Source organism: Trichomycterus rosablanca, chromosome 2, assembly GCF_030014385.1.
Source record: "Trichomycterus rosablanca isolate fTriRos1 chromosome 2, fTriRos1.hap1, whole genome shotgun sequence".
In the NCBI taxonomy this organism is placed as follows: domain Eukaryota; kingdom Metazoa; phylum Chordata; class Actinopteri; order Siluriformes; family Trichomycteridae; genus Trichomycterus; species Trichomycterus rosablanca.
The window spans coordinates 53,531,434-53,552,199 of record NC_085989.1 but is presented as its reverse complement, the minus strand read 5'-3'; the positions used below and the strand labels follow the sequence as shown (position 1 = coordinate 53,552,199).

At 41.8% G+C, this 20,766-nt stretch overlaps 1 protein-coding gene across 1 annotated transcript in view; it reads left to right on the top strand.

Annotated features, from left to right (window-relative positions):
* The first annotated feature begins 3,398 nt into the window (after positions 1 to 3,398).
* LOC134302131 (interferon-induced very large GTPase 1-like) overlaps positions 3,399 to 20,766 on the top strand; it is a 32,059-nt gene continuing 14,691 nt past the window's right edge. Inside the window, exons 1-2 of the mRNA XM_062987182.1 lie at positions 3,399 to 3,572; positions 12,017 to 16,298. Coding sequence (XP_062843252.1) covers positions 3,399 to 3,572; positions 12,017 to 16,298 — 4,456 coding nt within the window. The remainder of the gene's footprint in view (positions 3,573 to 12,016; positions 16,299 to 20,766) is intronic.

The window sequence follows — 20,766 nt, the reverse complement described above, 5'->3', positions numbered from 1 at the left end:
AATAACCACACCCCAGCCTGGAAGTACCACACTCCAATATAAAATAACCTTACCCCAGCCTGGAAGTACCACACTCCAATATAAAATAACCTTACCCCAGCCTGGAAGTACCACACTCCAATATAAAATAACCTTACCCCAGCCTGGAAGTACCACACTCCAATATAAAATAACCTTACCCCAGCCTGGAAGTACCACACACCAACATAAAATAACCTTACCCCAGCCTGGAAGTACCACACTCCAATATAAAATAACCTTACCCCAGCCTGGAAGTACCACACTCCAATATAAAATAACCTTACCCCAGCCTGGAAGTACCACACTCCAATATAAAATAACCTTACCCCAGCCTGGAAGTACCACACACCAACATAAAATAACCTTACCCCAGCCTGGAAGTACCACACTCCAATATAAAATAACCTTACCCCAGCCTGGAAGTACCACACTCCAATATAAAATAACCTTACCCCAGCCTGGAAGTACCACACTCCAATATAAAATAACCTTACCCCAGTCTGGAAGTACCACACACCAAGATGAAAGTACCACACTCCAAGATGAAAGTACCACACTCCAAGATGAAAGTACCACACTCCAAGATGAAAGTACCACACTCCAAGATGAAAGTACCACACTCCAAGATGAAAGTACTACACTCCAATGTAAAATAACCTTACCCCAGCCTGGAAGTACCACACTCCAAGATGAAAGTACCACACTCCAAGATGAAAGTACCACACTCCAAGATGAAAGTACAACACTCCAAGATGAAAGTACTACACTCCAATGTAAAATAACCTTACCCCAGCCTGGAAGTACCACACTCCAAGATGAAAGTACCACACTCCAAGATGAAAGTACCACACTCCAATGTAAAATAACCTTACCCCAGCCTGGAAGTACCACACACCAAGATGAAAGTACCACACTCCAAGATGAAAGTACCACACTCCAATGTAAAATAACCTTACCCCAGTCTGGAAGTACCACACTCCAAGATGAAAGTACCACACTCCAGGATGAAAGTACCACACTCCAAGATGAAAGTACCACACTCCAAGATGAATGTACCACACTCCAAGATGAAAGTACCACACTCCAAGATGAAAGTACCACACTCCAGGATGAAAGTACCACACTCCAGGATGAAAGTACCACACTCCAGGATGAAAGTACCACACTCCAAGATGAATGTACCACACTCCAAGATGAATGTACCACACTCCAAGATGAAAGTACCACACTCCAAGATGAAAGTACCACACTCCTGGCTGGAAGTACCACATACCAATATGAAAGTACCACACTCCAGGATGAAAGTACCACACTCCAAGATGAAAGTACCACACTCCAAGATGAAAGTACCAAACTCCAAGCTGAAAGTACCAAAGTCCAAGCTGAAAGTACCACACTCCAAGATCAAAATACCAAACTCCAAGATGAAAGTACCACACTCCAAGCTACAAGTACCACACTCCAAGATGAAAGTACCACACTCCAAGATGAAAGTACCACACTCCAAGATGAAAGTACCACACTCCAGGCTACAAGTACCACACTCCAAGATGAAAGTACCACACTCCAAGATGAAAGTACCACACTCCAGGCTACAAGTACCACACTCCAAGATGAAAGTACCAAACTCCAGGATGAAAGTACCACACTCCAGGCTAAAAGTACCACACTCCAAGATGAAAGTACCACACTCCAAGATGAAAGTACCACACTCCAAGCTACAAGTACCACACTCCAGGCTGGAAGTACCACACTCCAAGATGAAAGTACCACACTCCAAGATGAAAGTACCACACTCCAGGCTAAAAGTACCACACTCCAAGATGAAAGTACCACACTCCAGGCTAAAAGTACCAAACTCCAAGATGAAAGTACCACACTCCAAGATGAAAGTACCACACTCCAAGATGAAAGTACCACACTCCAGGCTAAAAGTACCACACTCCAAGATGAAAGTACCAAATTCCAGGCTGAAAATACCACACTCCAAGATGAAAGTACCACACTCCAAGATGAAAGTACCACACTCCAAGATGAAAGTACCAAACTCCAAGATAAAAGTACCACACTCCAAGATAAAAGTACCAAACTCAAAGCTGAAAGTACCACACTCCAAGATAAAAGTACCACACTCCAAGATGAAAGTACCACACTCCAAGCTGAAAGTACCACACTCCAAGATGAAAGTACCACACTCCAAGATGAAAGTACCAAACTCCAAGATAAAAGTACCACACTCCAAGATAAAAGTACCAAACTCAAAGCTGAAAGTACCACACTCCAAGATAAAAGTACCACACTCCAAGATAAAAGTACCAAACTCAAAGCTGAAAGTACCACACTCCAAGATAAAAGTACCACACTCCAAGATGAAAGTACCACACTCCAAGCTGAAAGTACCACACTCCAAGATGAAAGTACCACACTCCAAGCTACAAGTACCACACTCCAAGCTGAAAGTACCACACTCCAAGATGAAAGTACCACAATCCAGGCTACAAGTACCACACTCCAAGATGAAAGTACCACACTCCAGGCTACAAGTACCAAACTCCAAGATGAAAGTACCACACTCCAGGCTACAAGTACCACACTCCAAGATGAAAGTACCACACTCCAAGATGGAAGTACAACACTCCAGGCTAAAAGTACCACACTCCAAGATGAAAGTACCACACTCCAAGATGAAAGTACCACACTCCAAGATGAAAGTACCACACTCCAAGATGAAAGTACCACACTCCAGGCTGGAAGTACCACACTCCAAGATGAAAGTACCACACTCCAAGATGAAGGTACCACACTCCAGGCTAAAAGTACCAAACTCCAAGATGAAAGTACCACACTCCAAGATGAAAGTACCACACTCCAGGCTAAAAGTACCAAATTCCAAGATGAAAGTACCACACTCCAAGATGAAAGTACCACACTCCAAGATGAAAGTACTACACTCCAGGCTAAAAGTACCACACTCCAAGATGAAAGTACCAAATTCCAGGCTGAAAGTACCACACTCCAAGATGAAAGTAGCACACTCCAAGCGGAAAGTACCATACTCCAAGCTGAAAGTACCACACTCCAAGATGAAAGTACCACAATCCAAGATGAAAGTACCACACTCCAAGATGAAAGTACCACACTCCAAGATGAATGTACCACACTCCAAGATGAATGTACCACACTCCAAGGTGAAAGTACCACACTCCAAGATGAATGTACCACACTCCAAGGTGAAAGTACCACACTCCAAGAAGAAAGTACCAAACTCCAAGCTGAAAATACCACACTCCAAGACGAAAATACCACACTCCAAGATGAAAGTACCACACTCCAAGATGAAAGTACCACACTCCAAGATGAAAATACCACACTCCAAGATGAAAGTACCAAATTCCAGGATGAAAGTACCACACTCCAAGATGAAAGTAGCACACTCCAAGCGGAAAGTACCATACTCCAAGCTGAAAGTACCACACTCCAAGATGAAAGTACCAAATTCCAGGCTGAAAGTACCACACTCCAAGATGAAAGTAGCACACTCCAAGCGGAAAGTACCACACTCCAGGCTGAAAGTACCACACTCCAAGATGAAAGTACCACACTCCAAGATGAATGTACCACACTCCAAGGTGAAAGTACCACACTCCAAGCGGAAAGTACCATACTCCAAGCTGAAAGTACCACACTCCAAGATGAAAATACCACACTCCAAGATGAAAATACCACACACCAAGATGAAAATACCACACTCCAAGATGAAAGTACCACACTCCAAGATGAAAATACCACACTCCAAGATGAAAGTACCACACTCCAAGATGAAAGTACCACACTCCAAGATGAAAGTACCACACTCCAAGATGAAAGTACCACACTCCAAGATGAAAATACCACACTCCAAGATGAAAGTACCACACTCCAAGGTGAAAATACCACACTCCAAGCTGAAAGTACCACACTCCAAGATGAAAATACCACACTCCAAGCTGAAAGTACCACACTCCAAGGTGAAAATACCACACTCCAAGCTGAAAATACCACACTCCAAGCTGAAAGTACCTTACTCCAAAGTGAAAGTACCACACTCCAAGATGAATGTAACACACTCCAAGATGAAAGTACCACACTCCAAGATGAAAGTACCACACTCCAAGGTGAAAATACCACACTCCAAGCTGAAAGTACCACACTCCAAGGTGAAAATACCACACTCCAAAGTGAAAGTACCACACTCCAAGATGAATGTACCACACTCCAAGTTGAAAGTACCACACTCCAAGATGAATGTACCACATTCCAAGATGAAAGTACCACACTCCAAGATGAATGTACCACACTCCAAGATGAATTTACCACTCTCCAAGATGAAAGTACCACACTCCAAGATGAATGTACCACACTCCAAGCTGAAAGTACCACACACCAAGATGAATGTACCACAATCCAAGCTGAAAGTACCATACTCCAAGCTGAAAGTACCACACTCCAAGCTGAAAGTACCACACTCCAAGATGAAAGTACCACACTCCAAGATGAATGTACCACACTCCAAGATGAAAGTACCACACTCCAAGATGAAAGTACTACACTCCAAGATGAATGTACCACACTCCAAGCTGAAAGTACCATACTCCAAGCTGAAAGTACCACACTCCAAGCTGAAAGTACCACACTCCAAGATGAATGTACCACACTCCAAGATGAAAGTACTACACTCCAAAATGAATTTACCACACTCCAAGATGAAAGTACCACACTCCAAGATGAAAGTACCACACTCCAAGATGAAAGTACCACACTCCAAGATGAAAGTACCACACTCCAGGCTGGAAGTACCACACTCCAAGATGAAAGTACCACACTCCAAGATGAAAGTACCACACTCCAAGATGAAAGTACCACACTCCAAGATGAAAGTACCACACTCCAGGCTGGAAGTACCACACTCCAAGATGAAAGTACCACACTCCAAAATGAAAGTACCACACTCCAGGCTAAAAGTACCAAACTCCAAGATGAAAGTACCACACTCCAAGATGAATGTACCACACTCCAAGCTGAAAGTACCACACTCCAAGATGAAAGTACCACACTCCAAGATGAAAATACCACACTCCAAGATGAAAGTACCACACTCCAAGACGAAAATACCAAACTCCAAGATGAAAGTACCACACTCCAAGATAAAAATACCACACTCCAAGATGAATGTACCACACTCCAAGATGAAAGTACCACACTCCAAGTTGAAAGTACCACACTCCAAGATGAAAATACCACACTCCAAGATGAAAGTACCAAACTCCAAGATGAAAGTACCACACTCCAAGATGAAAGTACCACACTCCAAGATGAAAGTACCACACTCCAAGATGAAAATACCACACTCCAAGATGAAAGTACCACACTCCAAGGTGAAAATACCACACTCCAAGCTGAAAGTACCACACTCCAAGATGAAAATACCCCACTCCAAGCTGAAAGTACCACACTCCAAGGTGAAAATACCACACTCCAAGCTGAAAATACCACACTCCAAGCTGAAAGTACCTTACTCCAAAGTGAAAGTACCACACTCCAAGATGAATGTACCACACTCCAAGATGAAAGTACCACACTCCAAGATGAAAGTACCACACTCCAAGATGAAAGTACCACACTCCAAGATGAATGTACCACACTCCAAGCTGAAAATACCACACTCCAAGCTGAAAGTACCTTACTCCAAAGTGAAAGTACCACACTCCAAGATGAATGTACCACACTCCAAGATGAAAGTACCACACTCCAAGGTGAAAATACCACACTCCAAGTTGAAAGTACCACACTCCAAGATGAATGTACCACATTCCAAGATGAAAGTACCACACTCCAAGATGAATGTACCACACTCCAAGATGAAAGTACCACACTCCAAGATGAATGTACCACACTCCAAGCTGAAAGTACCACACTCCAAGATGAATGTACCACAATCCAAGCTGAAAGTACCATACTCCAAGCTGAAAGTACCACACTCCAAGCTGAAAGTACCACACTCCAAGATGAAAGTACCACACTCCAAGATGAATGTACCACACTCCAAGATGAAAGTACCACACTCCAAGATGAATGTACCACAATCCAAGCTGAAAGTACCATACTCCAAGCTGAAAGTACCACACTCCAAGCTGAAAGTACCACACTCCAAGCTGAAAGTACCACACTCCAAGATGAAAGTACCACACTCCAAGATGAATGTACCACACTCCAAGATGAAAGTACCACACTCCAAGATGAAAGTACTACACTCCAAGATGAATGTACCACACTCCAAGCTGAAAGTACCACACTCCAAGCTGAAAGTACCACACTCCAAGCTGAAAGTACCACACTCCAAGCTGAAAGTACCACACTCCAAGATGAAAGTACCACACTCCAAGATGAAAGTACTACACTCCAAGATGAATGTACCACACTCCAAGCTGAAAGTACCACACTCCAAGCTGAAAGTACCACACTCCAAGCTGAAAGTACCACACTCCAAGATGAATGTACCACACTTCAAGATGAATGTACCACACTCCAAGATGAAAGTACCACATTCCAAGCTGAAAGTACTATACTCCAAGATGAATGTACCACACTCCAAGATGAAAGTACTACACTCCAAGATGAATGTACCACACTCCAAGATGAAAGTACCACACTCCAAGATGAAAGTACCACACTCCAAGATGAAAGTACCACACTCCAAGATGAAAGTACCACACTCCAGGCTGGAAGTACCACACTCCAAGATGAAAGTACCACACTCCAAAATGAAAGTACCACACTCCAGGCGAAAAGTACCAAACTCCAAGATGAAAGTACCACACTCCAAGATGAAAGTACCACACTCCAAGATGAAAGTACCACACTCCAAGATGAAAGTACTACACTCCAGGCTAAAAGTACCACACTCCAAGATGAAAGTACCAAATTCCAGGCTGAAAATACCACACTCCAAGCTGAAAGTACCATACTCCAAGCTGAAAGTACCACACTCCAAGATGAAAGTACCACACTCCAAGATGAAAATACCACACTCCAAGATGAAAGTACCACACTCCAAGCTGAAAGTACCACACTCCAAGATGAAAGTACCACACTCCAAGATGAAAGTACCACACTCCAAGATGAAAGTACCACACTCCAAGATGAAAGTACCACACTCCAAGATGAAAATACCACACTCCAAGATGAAAGTACCACACTCCAAGACGAAAATACCAAACTCCAAGATGAAAGTACCACACTCCAAGATAAAAATACCACACTCCAAGATGAATGTACCACACTCCAAGATGAAAGTACCACACTCCAAGTTGAAAGTACCACACTCCAAGATGAATATACCACACTCCAAGATGAATTTACCACACTCCAAGATGAAAGTACCACACTCCAGGCTGAAAGTACCACACTCCAAGATGAAAGTACCACACTCCAAGATGAAAGTACCACACTCCAAGATGAAAATACCACACTCCAAGATGAAAGTACCACACTCCAAGATGAAAGTACCACACCCCAAGATGAAAGTACCACACTCCAAGATGAATGTACCACACTCCAAGATGAAAATACCACACTCCAAGCTGAAAGTACCACACTCCAAGATGAAAGTACCACACTCCAAGATGAAAATACCACACTCCAAGATGAAAGTACCACACTCCAAGACGAAAATACCAAACTCCAAGATGAAAGTACCACACTCCAAGATAAAAATACCACACTCCAAGATGAATGTACCACACTCCAAGATGAAAGTACCACACTCCAAGTTGAAAGTACCACACTCCAAGATGAATATACCACACTCCAAGATGAATTTACCACACTCCAAGATGAAAGTACCACACTCCAGGCTGAAAGTACCACACTTCAAGATGAAAGTACCACACTTCAAGATGAAAGTACCACACTTCAAGATGAAAGTACCACACTCCAAGATGAACGTACTACACTCCAAGATGAAAGTACCACACTCCAAGATGAAAGTACCACACTCCAGGCTGAAAGTACCACACTCCAAGATGAAAGTACCACACTCCAAGATGAAAGTACCACACTCCAAGCTGAAAGTACCACACTCCAGGCTGAAAGTACCGCACTCCAGGCTGAAAGTACCACACTCCAAGATGAAAGTACCACACTCCAGGCTGAAAGTACCACACTCCAAGATGAAAGTACCACACTCCAGGCTGAAAGTACCACACTCCAAGATGAAAGTACCACACTCCAGGCTGAAAGTACCACACTTCAAGATGAAAGTACCACACTTCAAGATGAAAGTACCACACTCCAAGATGAATGTACCACACTCCAAGCTGAAAGTACCACACTCCAAGATGAAAGTACGACACTCCAAGATGAAAGTACTACACTCCAAGATGAAAGTACCACACTCCAAGATGAATGTACCACACTCCAAGATGAATGTACCACACTCCAAGATGAAAGTACCACACTCCAAGATGAAAGTACCACACTCCAAGATGAAAGTACTACACTCCAAGCTGAAAGTACCACACTCCAAGATGAATGTACCACACTCCAAGATGAATGTACCACACTCCAAGATGAAAGTACCACACTCCAAGATGAAAGTATACTCCAAGCTGAAAGTACCACACTCCAAGCTGAAAGTACCAAACTTCAGGCTGAAAGTACCACACTCCAAGCTGAAAGTACCATACTCCAAGCTGAAAGTACCACACTCCAAGATGAAAATACCACACTCCAAGATGAAAGTACCACACTCCAAGATGAAAGTACCACACTCCAAGATGAATGTACCACACCCCAAGCTGAAAGTACCACACTCCAAGATGAAAGTACCACACTCCAAGCTGAAAATACCACACTCCAAGCTGAAAATACCACACTCCAAGATAAAAATACCACACTCCAAGATGAAAGTACCACACTCCAAGATGAAAGTACCACACTCCAAGATGAATGTACCACACTCCAAGATGAATGTACCACACTCCAAGATGAAAGTACCACACTCCAAGATGAAAGTACCACACTCCAAGATGAATGTACCTTACTCCAAGCTGAAAATACCACACTCCAAGACGAAAATACCACACTCCAAGATGAATGTACCACACTCCAAGATGAAAGTACCACACTCCAAGATGAAAGTACCACACTCCAAGATGAAAGTACCAAACTCCAAGCTGAAAATACCACACTCCAAGACGAAAATACCACACTCCAAGATGAAAGTACCACACTCCAGGCTGAAAGTACCACACTCCAAGATGAAAGTACCACACTTCAAGATGAAAGTACCACACTTCAAGTTGAAAGTACCACACTCCAAGATGAAAGTACCACACTTCAAGCTGAAAATACCACACTCCAAGATGAAAGTACCACACTCCAAGATGAAAATACCACACTCCAAGATGAATGTTCCACACTCCAAGATGAAAGTACCACACTCCAAGTTGAAAGTACCACACTCCAAAATGAATGTACCACACTCCAAGATGAAAGTACCACACTCCAAGATGAAAGCACCACACTCCAAGATGAATGTACCACACTCCAAGATGAAAGTACCACATTCCAAGCTGAAAGTACCAAACTCCAAGATGAAAGTACCAAACTCCAAGATGAATGTACCACATTCCAAGATGAATGTACCACACTCCAAGATGAAAGTACCAAACTCCAAGATGAAAGTACCACACTCCAATATGAAAGTACCACATTCCAAGATGAATGTACCACATTCCAAGATGAAAGTACCACACTCCAAGATGAATGTACCACACTCCAAGATGAAAGTACCACACTTCAAGATGAAAGTACCACACTTCAAGATGAAAGTACCACACTCCAAGATGAAAGTACCACACTCCAAGCTGAAAGTACCACACTCCAAGATGAAAATACCACACTCCAAGATGAAAGTACCACACTCCAAGACGAAAATACCAAACTCCAAGATGAAAGTACCACACTCCAAGATAAAAATACCACACTCCAAGATGAATGTACCACACTCCAAGATGAAAGTACCACACTCCAAGTTGAAAGTACCACACTCCAAGATGAAAATACCACACTCCAAGATGAAAGTACCAAACTCCAAGATGAAAGTACCACACTCCAAGATGAAAGTACCACACTCCAAGATGAAAGTACCACACTCCAAGATGAAAATACCACACTCCAAGATGAAAGTACCACACTCCAAGGTGAAAATACCACACTCCAAGCTGAAAGTACCACACTCCAAGATGAAAATACCCCACTCCAAGCTGAAAGTACCACACTCCAAGGTGAAAATACCACACTCCAAGCTGAAAATACCACACTCCAAGCTGAAAGTACCTTACTCCAAAGTGAAAGTACCACACTCCAAGATGAATGTACCACACTCCAAGATGAAAGTACCACACTCCAAGATGAAAGTACCACACTCCAAGATGAAAGTACCACACTCCAAGATGAATGTACCACACTCCAAGCTGAAAATACCACACTCCAAGCTGAAAGTACCTTACTCCAAAGTGAAAGTACCACACTCCAAGATGAATGTACCACACTCCAAGATGAAAGTACCACACTCCAAGGTGAAAATACCACACTCCAAGTTGAAAGTACCACACTCCAAGATGAATGTACCACATTCCAAGATGAAAGTACCACACTCCAAGATGAATGTACCACACTCCAAGATGAAAGTACCACACTCCAAGATGAATGTACCACACTCCAAGCTGAAAGTACCACACTCCAAGATGAATGTACCACAATCCAAGCTGAAAGTACCATACTCCAAGCTGAAAGTACCACACTCCAAGCTGAAAGTACCACACTCCAAGATGAAAGTACCACACTCCAAGATGAATGTACCACACTCCAAGATGAAAGTACCACACTCCAAGATGAATGTACCACAATCCAAGCTGAAAGTACCATACTCCAAGCTGAAAGTACCACACTCCAAGCTGAAAGTACCACACTCCAAGCTGAAAGTACCACACTCCAAGATGAAAGTACCACACTCCAAGATGAATGTACCACACTCCAAGATGAAAGTACCACACTCCAAGATGAAAGTACTACACTCCAAGATGAATGTACCACACTCCAAGCTGAAAGTACCACACTCCAAGCTGAAAGTACCACACTCCAAGCTGAAAGTACCACACTCCAAGCTGAAAGTACCACACTCCAAGATGAAAGTACCACACTCCAAGATGAAAGTACTACACTCCAAGATGAATGTACCACACTCCAAGCTGAAAGTACCACACTCCAAGCTGAAAGTACCACACTCCAAGCTGAAAGTACCACACTCCAAGATGAATGTACCACACTTCAAGATGAATGTACCACACTCCAAGATGAAAGTACCACATTCCAAGCTGAAAGTACTATACTCCAAGATGAATGTACCACACTCCAAGATGAAAGTACTACACTCCAAGATGAATGTACCACACTCCAAGATGAAAGTACCACACTCCAAGATGAAAGTACCACACTCCAAGATGAAAGTACCACACTCCAAGATGAAAGTACCACACTCCAGGCTGGAAGTACCACACTCCAAGATGAAAGTACCACACTCCAAAATGAAAGTACCACACTCCAGGCGAAAAGTACCAAACTCCAAGATGAAAGTACCACACTCCAAGATGAAAGTACCACACTCCAAGATGAAAGTACCACACTCCAAGATGAAAGTACTACACTCCAGGCTAAAAGTACCACACTCCAAGATGAAAGTACCAAATTCCAGGCTGAAAATACCACACTCCAAGCTGAAAGTACCATACTCCAAGCTGAAAGTACCACACTCCAAGATGAAAGTACCACACTCCAAGATGAAAATACCACACTCCAAGATGAAAGTACCACACTCCAAGCTGAAAGTACCACACTCCAAGATGAAAGTACCACACTCCAAGATGAAAGTACCACACTCCAAGATGAAAGTACCACACTCCAAGATGAAAGTACCACACTCCAAGATGAAAATACCACACTCCAAGATGAAAGTACCACACTCCAAGACGAAAATACCAAACTCCAAGATGAAAGTACCACACTCCAAGATAAAAATACCACACTCCAAGATGAATGTACCACACTCCAAGATGAAAGTACCACACTCCAAGTTGAAAGTACCACACTCCAAGATGAATATACCACACTCCAAGATGAATTTACCACACTCCAAGATGAAAGTACCACACTCCAGGCTGAAAGTACCACACTCCAAGATGAAAGTACCACACTCCAAGATGAAAGTACCACACTCCAAGATGAAAATACCACACTCCAAGATGAAAGTACCACACTCCAAGATGAAAGTACCACACCCCAAGATGAAAGTACCACACTCCAAGATGAATGTACCACACTCCAAGATGAAAATACCACACTCCAAGCTGAAAGTACCACACTCCAAGATGAAAGTACCACACTCCAAGATGAAAATACCACACTCCAAGATGAAAGTACCACACTCCAAGACGAAAATACCAAACTCCAAGATGAAAGTACCACACTCCAAGATAAAAATACCACACTCCAAGATGAATGTACCACACTCCAAGATGAAAGTACCACACTCCAAGTTGAAAGTACCACACTCCAAGATGAATATACCACACTCCAAGATGAATTTACCACACTCCAAGATGAAAGTACCACACTCCAGGCTGAAAGTACCACACTTCAAGATGAAAGTACCACACTTCAAGATGAAAGTACCACACTTCAAGATGAAAGTACCACACTCCAAGATGAACGTACTACACTCCAAGATGAAAGTACCACACTCCAAGATGAAAGTACCACACTCCAGGCTGAAAGTACCACACTCCAAGATGAAAGTACCACACTCCAAGATGAAAGTACCACACTCCAAGCTGAAAGTACCACACTCCAGGCTGAAAGTACCGCACTCCAGGCTGAAAGTACCACACTCCAAGATGAAAGTACCACACTCCAGGCTGAAAGTACCACACTCCAAGATGAAAGTACCACACTCCAGGCTGAAAGTACCACACTCCAAGATGAAAGTACCACACTCCAGGCTGAAAGTACCACACTTCAAGATGAAAGTACCACACTTCAAGATGAAAGTACCACACTCCAAGATGAATGTACCACACTCCAAGCTGAAAGTACCACACTCCAAGATGAAAGTACGACACTCCAAGATGAAAGTACTACACTCCAAGATGAAAGTACCACACTCCAAGATGAATGTACCACACTCCAAGATGAATGTACCACACTCCAAGATGAAAGTACCACACTCCAAGATGAAAGTACCACACTCCAAGATGAAAGTACTACACTCCAAGCTGAAAGTACCACACTCCAAGATGAATGTACCACACTCCAAGATGAATGTACCACACTCCAAGATGAAAGTACCACACTCCAAGATGAAAGTATACTCCAAGCTGAAAGTACCACACTCCAAGCTGAAAGTACCAAACTTCAGGCTGAAAGTACCACACTCCAAGCTGAAAGTACCATACTCCAAGCTGAAAGTACCACACTCCAAGATGAAAATACCACACTCCAAGATGAAAGTACCACACTCCAAGATGAAAGTACCACACTCCAAGATGAATGTACCACACCCCAAGCTGAAAGTACCACACTCCAAGATGAAAGTACCACACTCCAAGCTGAAAATACCACACTCCAAGCTGAAAATACCACACTCCAAGATAAAAATACCACACTCCAAGATGAAAGTACCACACTCCAAGATGAAAGTACCACACTCCAAGATGAATGTACCACACTCCAAGATGAATGTACCACACTCCAAGATGAAAGTACCACACTCCAAGATGAAAGTACCACACTCCAAGATGAATGTACCTTACTCCAAGCTGAAAATACCACACTCCAAGACGAAAATACCACACTCCAAGATGAATGTACCACACTCCAAGATGAAAGTACCACACTCCAAGATGAAAGTACCACACTCCAAGATGAAAGTACCAAACTCCAAGCTGAAAATACCACACTCCAAGACGAAAATACCACACTCCAAGATGAAAGTACCACACTCCAGGCTGAAAGTACCACACTCCAAGATGAAAGTACCACACTTCAAGATGAAAGTACCACACTTCAAGTTGAAAGTACCACACTCCAAGATGAAAGTACCACACTTCAAGCTGAAAATACCACACTCCAAGATGAAAGTACCACACTCCAAGATGAAAATACCACACTCCAAGATGAATGTTCCACACTCCAAGATGAAAGTACCACACTCCAAGTTGAAAGTACCACACTCCAAAATGAATGTACCACACTCCAAGATGAAAGCACCACACTCCAAGATGAATGTACCACACTCCAAGATGAATGTACCACACTCCAAGATGAAAGTACCACACTCCAAGATGAAAGTACCACACTCCAAGATGAAAGTACCACACTCCAAGATGAAAGTACCACACTCCAAAATGAAAGCACCACACTCCAAAATGAAAGTACCACATTCCAAGCTGAAAGTACCACATTCCAAGCTGAAAGTACCACACTCCAAGATGAATGTACCACACTCCAAGATGAAAGTACCACATTCCAAGCTGAAAGTACCAAACTCCAAGATGAAAGTACCAAACTCCAAGATGAATGTACCACATTCCAAGATGAATGTACCACACTCCAAGATGAAAGTACCAAACTCCAAGATGAAAGTACCACACTCCAATATGAAAGTACCACATTCCAAGATGAATGTACCACATTCCAAGATGAAAGTACCACACTCCAAGATGAATGTACCACACTCCAAGATGAAAGTACCACACTTCAAGATGAAAGTACCACACTTCAAGATGAAAGTACCACACTCCAAGATGAAAGTACCACACTCCAAGCTGAAAGTACCACACTCCAAGATGAAAGTACCACACTCCAAAATGAAAGCACCACACCCCAAGATAAAAATACCACATTCCAGGATGAACGTACCACACCCCAAGATCAAAGTACCAAAGTCCAAGATGAAAGTACCACACTCCAGGTTGAGAGTACCACACTCCTGGCTGAAAGTACCACACTCAAAGTTGGAAGTACCATACTCCTGGCTGGATGTACCACAGTCCTGGCTGGAAGTACCACAATCCTGGCTGGAAGTACCACACTCCTGGCTGGAAGTACCATACTTCTGGCTGGAAGTACCACACTCCTGGCTGGAAGTACCACACTCCTGGCTGGAAGTACCACACTCCTGGCTGGAAGTACCACACTTCAAGATGAAAGTACCACACTCCAAGATGAAAGTACTACACCCCAAGATGAAAATACCACACTACAGGCTGAAAGTACCACACTCCAAGATGAAAGTACCACACTCCAAGATGAAAGTACCACACCCCAAGATGAAAATACCACACTACAGGCTGAAAGTACCACACTCCAAGATGAAAGTACCACACTCCAAGATGAAAGTTCTACACCCCAAGATGAAAATACCACACTACAGGCTGAAAGTACCACACTCCAAGATGAAAGTACCACACTCCAAGATGAAAGTACCACACTCCAAGATGAAAGTACCACACTTCAAGATGAAAGTACCACACTCCAAGATGAAAGAAGAGTTACGTTAACCAGTGAATCCCCTGGTCTCACTATTGTACTGTTTGGAAACACCTCTGCTGTTCACTTTGAAGACACAAACATACTACTAGGACCAAAGCATGTTCTACCACTACAGGCCTGCTTACCTAGAGAATCTAAAATATCTGGACATGTTGTGTCAGTGTTCAACATGCTTAACTTACATCAAGATGATGATGATTCCCGAGTTCCTGTGGAGAACATCACTGGTTGCTTAGTTAATGAAAACAACATCTATTCCTTTATCTTTGTTCTGCAACTGGGGCTTTTTACAGATGGTGATAAACTGGGACTCGAATGGCTGCAAAAGACGTTTGGAGAAAATGTTCTTCCCTTTGTGATGATTCTCTTTACGTATGACATAGAGGAGGATTGTGACTCCATCATAGATGATCTAAAGAGAAACAGTGTACTAGAGCAACTGATAAATAAATGTGGAGGCAGGTACCACACATGCAGCAGGAGTATGGATAACCAATCAGAGATGAGAACACTGATGGAGAAGATTAACAGCCTGGTCTCAGAGAGAAACCAACACTGTTACACCGCTGAGATGTACAACACAGCACTGAAGCTCAGAGAAGATAAACAAGAACACAAGAGGAAGCAAGGTGGGTGTAGATTTTACCTTTTTATCTTTACACACAAACTTCTGGCAGTAGGAAATATGCAAGTTTGGGCAGGGACATATTAAGATCAGGAATGATGTAAAAGTTTAAAAAACAACAATAGCAACAAAAAAACAACAAACAAAACTAAATCAGATTATCCTGTCCTGATTGGTTAAACCAAAGCCATACAAAAAACTTTAGTGTTCAATGTTTTCTCTTAGTTTTTTTTCTATTAATTTCCTGTTATCCATATCAATCTTCCAAATAACATGAGTCCTGCTTATTTTCTAAGTGAACAGAAATCTTAATGTATTTATTGTATTTGAGTGTAGACTAAAGTATTATCACTATTAATTTACATTTAGATTTTTGGCATTTAGCAGACGCTCTTAGTCAATTCAAAGTTGCTTTATTGTCAATACTGCAATATGTACAGGACATACAGAGGATTGAAACTGCGTTACTCTCAGACCCGTGGTGCAACACTAAACATTAATTAAACAATAAACCTAGATTATATGAAGAATAGAAAAATAGAATAAACATACTAAAGTGCAAATATATTTACACTGACAAGTATAAAATATAGTACTAAAAATATGACCATTTGAAAAATAAAGGTCCCACTATTAGCAGCCTAGACATTAAAGTGACAATGCAGATTAGAAGTGTTTGTGTCAAGGAAGTAGAGACTCTGATGAGCCCTCCTGGCTAGAGATCAGGCACGTGCACAGATAGACCCCTAGTGGTGCTCAAGCACCTGCCCTTTTGCCCTGGATGAGAAAAGTGCCCTTTCTGCTGGAGCCCAATTTTTTTTCTACATTCATTAATATTTAAAAATAAAAATCACCCTCTCTGTCATCAATTCCCCCCAAAAGTGTTTTCAAAGCATTTATTTGAGTTCTTGTGAGAATTCTGCACACCCCTCCAAAACAGTGATGGTCTTAAGGTCAGTTACATCATTAACACACTTGGTGACATAGGCACAGACAGTATCTGTGTACTCCTGGAGATCAGTGGTGTTGTTGTAGGTAGCATGTTTGAACACATTTCAGTCTGTGGTGTTAAAACAGTCCTGAAGTGCTTCTGAAGACCCTTCTGGCCACACTCGTATCTGTTTGTGAACTGGTTTGGTAACTTTAACCAGTGGTCTGTAGACTGGCATTAGCGTAACAGTGATGTGGTCAGAGGCGCCGAGGTGGGGGAGGGGAAGGGCCTTGTAAGCTCCATTCTGGGTAGTGTAAACATGGTCCAGTGTGTTGTTACCTCATGTTGGAAAGTTTATGTGTTGGTATATTTTGGGAAACACACTCTTTGGGTCTGCATGGTTAAAGTCCCCAGCTAAGATGAGAAAAGCATCTGGGTGGGCTGTTTGCTGCTCACTGATGTGCTGGTACAGTTCCTTTAGTGCCTCACTCCTGTTGTTATTGGAGCTCAGAGGAATATAAACAACGGCGATCATAACGGCTGTAAATTCTCACGGTAGATAGAATGGACGGCACTTAATAACCATGAGCAGTGAGCAGTGTGTGCAAACCACAACAGCGTCATGACACCAGGCATTGTTGATGTAAACACAGAGCCAGTTCAAGAACACAAATCTGCTAAAACTTTTTGCTAAAAGTTTTTTTTTTTTAGGAAGTTAGTAGTAAGTACAAGTCAGCTTGAGTGCTTATTAAAGTTTCTGTGGAGTGTGCAGCCTTGAAGCCAGACTGGTACGGATCGTGGAGGTCATTCTGAGTAAGAAAGGCAGATAGTTGTTTATAGACAGCGTGTTCAAGAATTTTGAATAGAAAAGAGATGAGTGAGACAGGTCTGTAGTTGTTAATGTTGGTGGTGTCTAGTATAGGCTTCTAAAGAAGGGGAACAACCTGAGCCTTCTTAAAAGCAGTAGGGACAACACCTGGGGGGTATTCCAGAAAGCGGGTTTAACAAACTTCAAACTTAAACCTGAACTCCGAGTTGATCTCGCCGTGTCATAGAGTTTTCAGTTCCAGAAAAGCGGATCAGTGTTAGGTTACTCAACTCTGAATAGATTGAACCCAGCAGAAGTGCGTTCACGATTAACTATAAACAGGCATTCTCAATGGAGTGGCGATAAATGGATTCACCATGGATGTGAATGAAAGAAAAAGTAGTCTGTCATATTTTACACCAATAGAACTGTTAATTTTAATGTTTGTGTATGCAGATCATGAAAATGTTTTAGACGTGAAAGTAATACAGCCGTGTCCGTAAAAAAAGACATCGCAAATGGCAAAAAAAAAAAAAGAGTTGATGCGTGAGTTTAAATAAAATAAAACAAACTTGTTGAAACATAATTCAACATTTAGCAGAAAGATGTGGCAAAATGTTTAAAATGTCAAGTGTAATATTTGTTTAGATTTTACACGTTTTCTTTCTTTCATTTACGCAATCTAGGTGGAATCCAAGTGGAATCAGATGCACATAACAGCAGATAAAAATGAAATACAAAAACTCTTTATGTTCAAGGCTGTTCATTACATGTAAATCATTAGTTTGTAGTGCATAAACTGTGGAATATTAAGAACTGCATTGGTACAGTCTGAACACTTTTTATTGCCATCTCTCCAGTGATTGGTGGTTTTGAGCCTCCTGCAATTGTTAGTGACCTAAATGTCCCTAGATCCTGATGAGTATAAATAATGTTCTTTAATACAAAAAAAAAAACCACTGTTAAAGGACGATAAAGAAACCATCTCTGCTCTCCCAGAGGTACAGTATGTGTTGAACATAAAGCATGGCATTTCATTTGATCTACCATGATAATAATTGTGAAATCCTCTAACAGAATGTGATGGGCAGTTCCGAATCAGATTAGGGACCATCCACCTCCAAAGTTTAGCTTAGAACAGTAAAAATGTCTTACCAAATATCTGAGATATTTAGAACACAAAAAGCAAATGTTTAATCATAACATGCTATTTTTGTCTCTTTATTTCAAGTTGGGTGTAAATACGTAATCTATACAAGGTCCATCTGGAGAAACAAGCTGCAAAGTGTGATCCTCAGGTGGAGCATATAAAACAAGGCTAGAAGTTCAGTTGCTTGAATTTAAGATGGGTGTCAGTGCTAAGGGTGTATAAATAATAAATGTTCTCACTAAAGAATAAGGATAAGGAAATGAACTTGTTGCATTGTTTTATTGTCAGTGATCATGTACAGAGCCTGATCATTTGGCTTCAATATTTGTAATGTGGGTAGCATCACATAAGATCTTGATGGAGAACAGTAGGTTGCAGAACGTGTATTACATGTTACACTGTTTTATTTGACATTTGTTCATTTTTTAAGATAATGGTTACTACCTGTACGTGGAGGGATATTCTGTCTGCTGTTCACATAATCCTTTTCATTTTCTGCTGGTGCTTTAATGGGAATGTGGGCTCCATCCATGCAGCCACTAACCCTTGGAAATCCTGAAGATAGTGCAGAGCTATTTTATATTACTTTCCAGTTTTAATCTTTATTAATAAAGACAAACCTTTGATGTTCATTACAGACAAACAAGAGTTTCAATGCTAGGCATACTTTTCCTCAGATACTGTTTGTATTGAAAAGACATTTTAATAAAATAAAATCCACATCTGTCAGCTACCCACCCACACACAGCTGTAACATATATACATATGATTATATGTGTAAAAAAATAATACTTGAATAGACCCATAACAGGGCAGTTGCAACATTCATCGATATGTAGTAAAATCAGTCTTTAACATCATTTGCAAAGACTTTTTAAATTTGTGTACAGATAGGGTTTTCGCTAATTAATGTGGCTGTAAAAATACTACTACCAGTAATATATATATATATATTAGGGCTGTCGAAGTTAATGCGATAATAACGCATTAACGTGATCTCAATTTAACGCGATTAAAAAAAATAGTGTCGTTAACGCAAATTCTATTTGGCCCTGCGAGTCATCCAGACATCCCAAGTTGTAAAAACTCATTTCCGGGAAGGTACCCAGAAGATTTTACACACACACACACGGACACGCCCCCTCCCCGGGACCACAAAAAAAACGGATTTAGGTTCCCTACATGATGCACTAGATATTATTTTAGATATGAATTCATGTTCCCTACTTAGTGCACTAGACGGTATATTAAACTATTGATTTATGTTCCCTACACAGTGCGCTTGATTGTATATTAGATAACGGATTTAATACGCGACCGGGGAAAAAAGTCTGTGTCGCCTGCGCGTGTGTGTGCGCTCTCTTCGGTGCTCGTTCTAGATTCCGGGAGATTTTATCTGATTTGTGGGCATCAGGGAGTCGCTATGTACATGCGGGAGACTCCCGGAACTTCCGGGAGACTTGGAATGTCTGCATATATACGAAGTCAGGGGTCTCTGCTGGATAGTATTACTGCCTAGTATGTGAGTGAATAAAACTCCCTCACAGTTTTCTCTTGTCCCAGCAGTTTTTAACATAAGTACA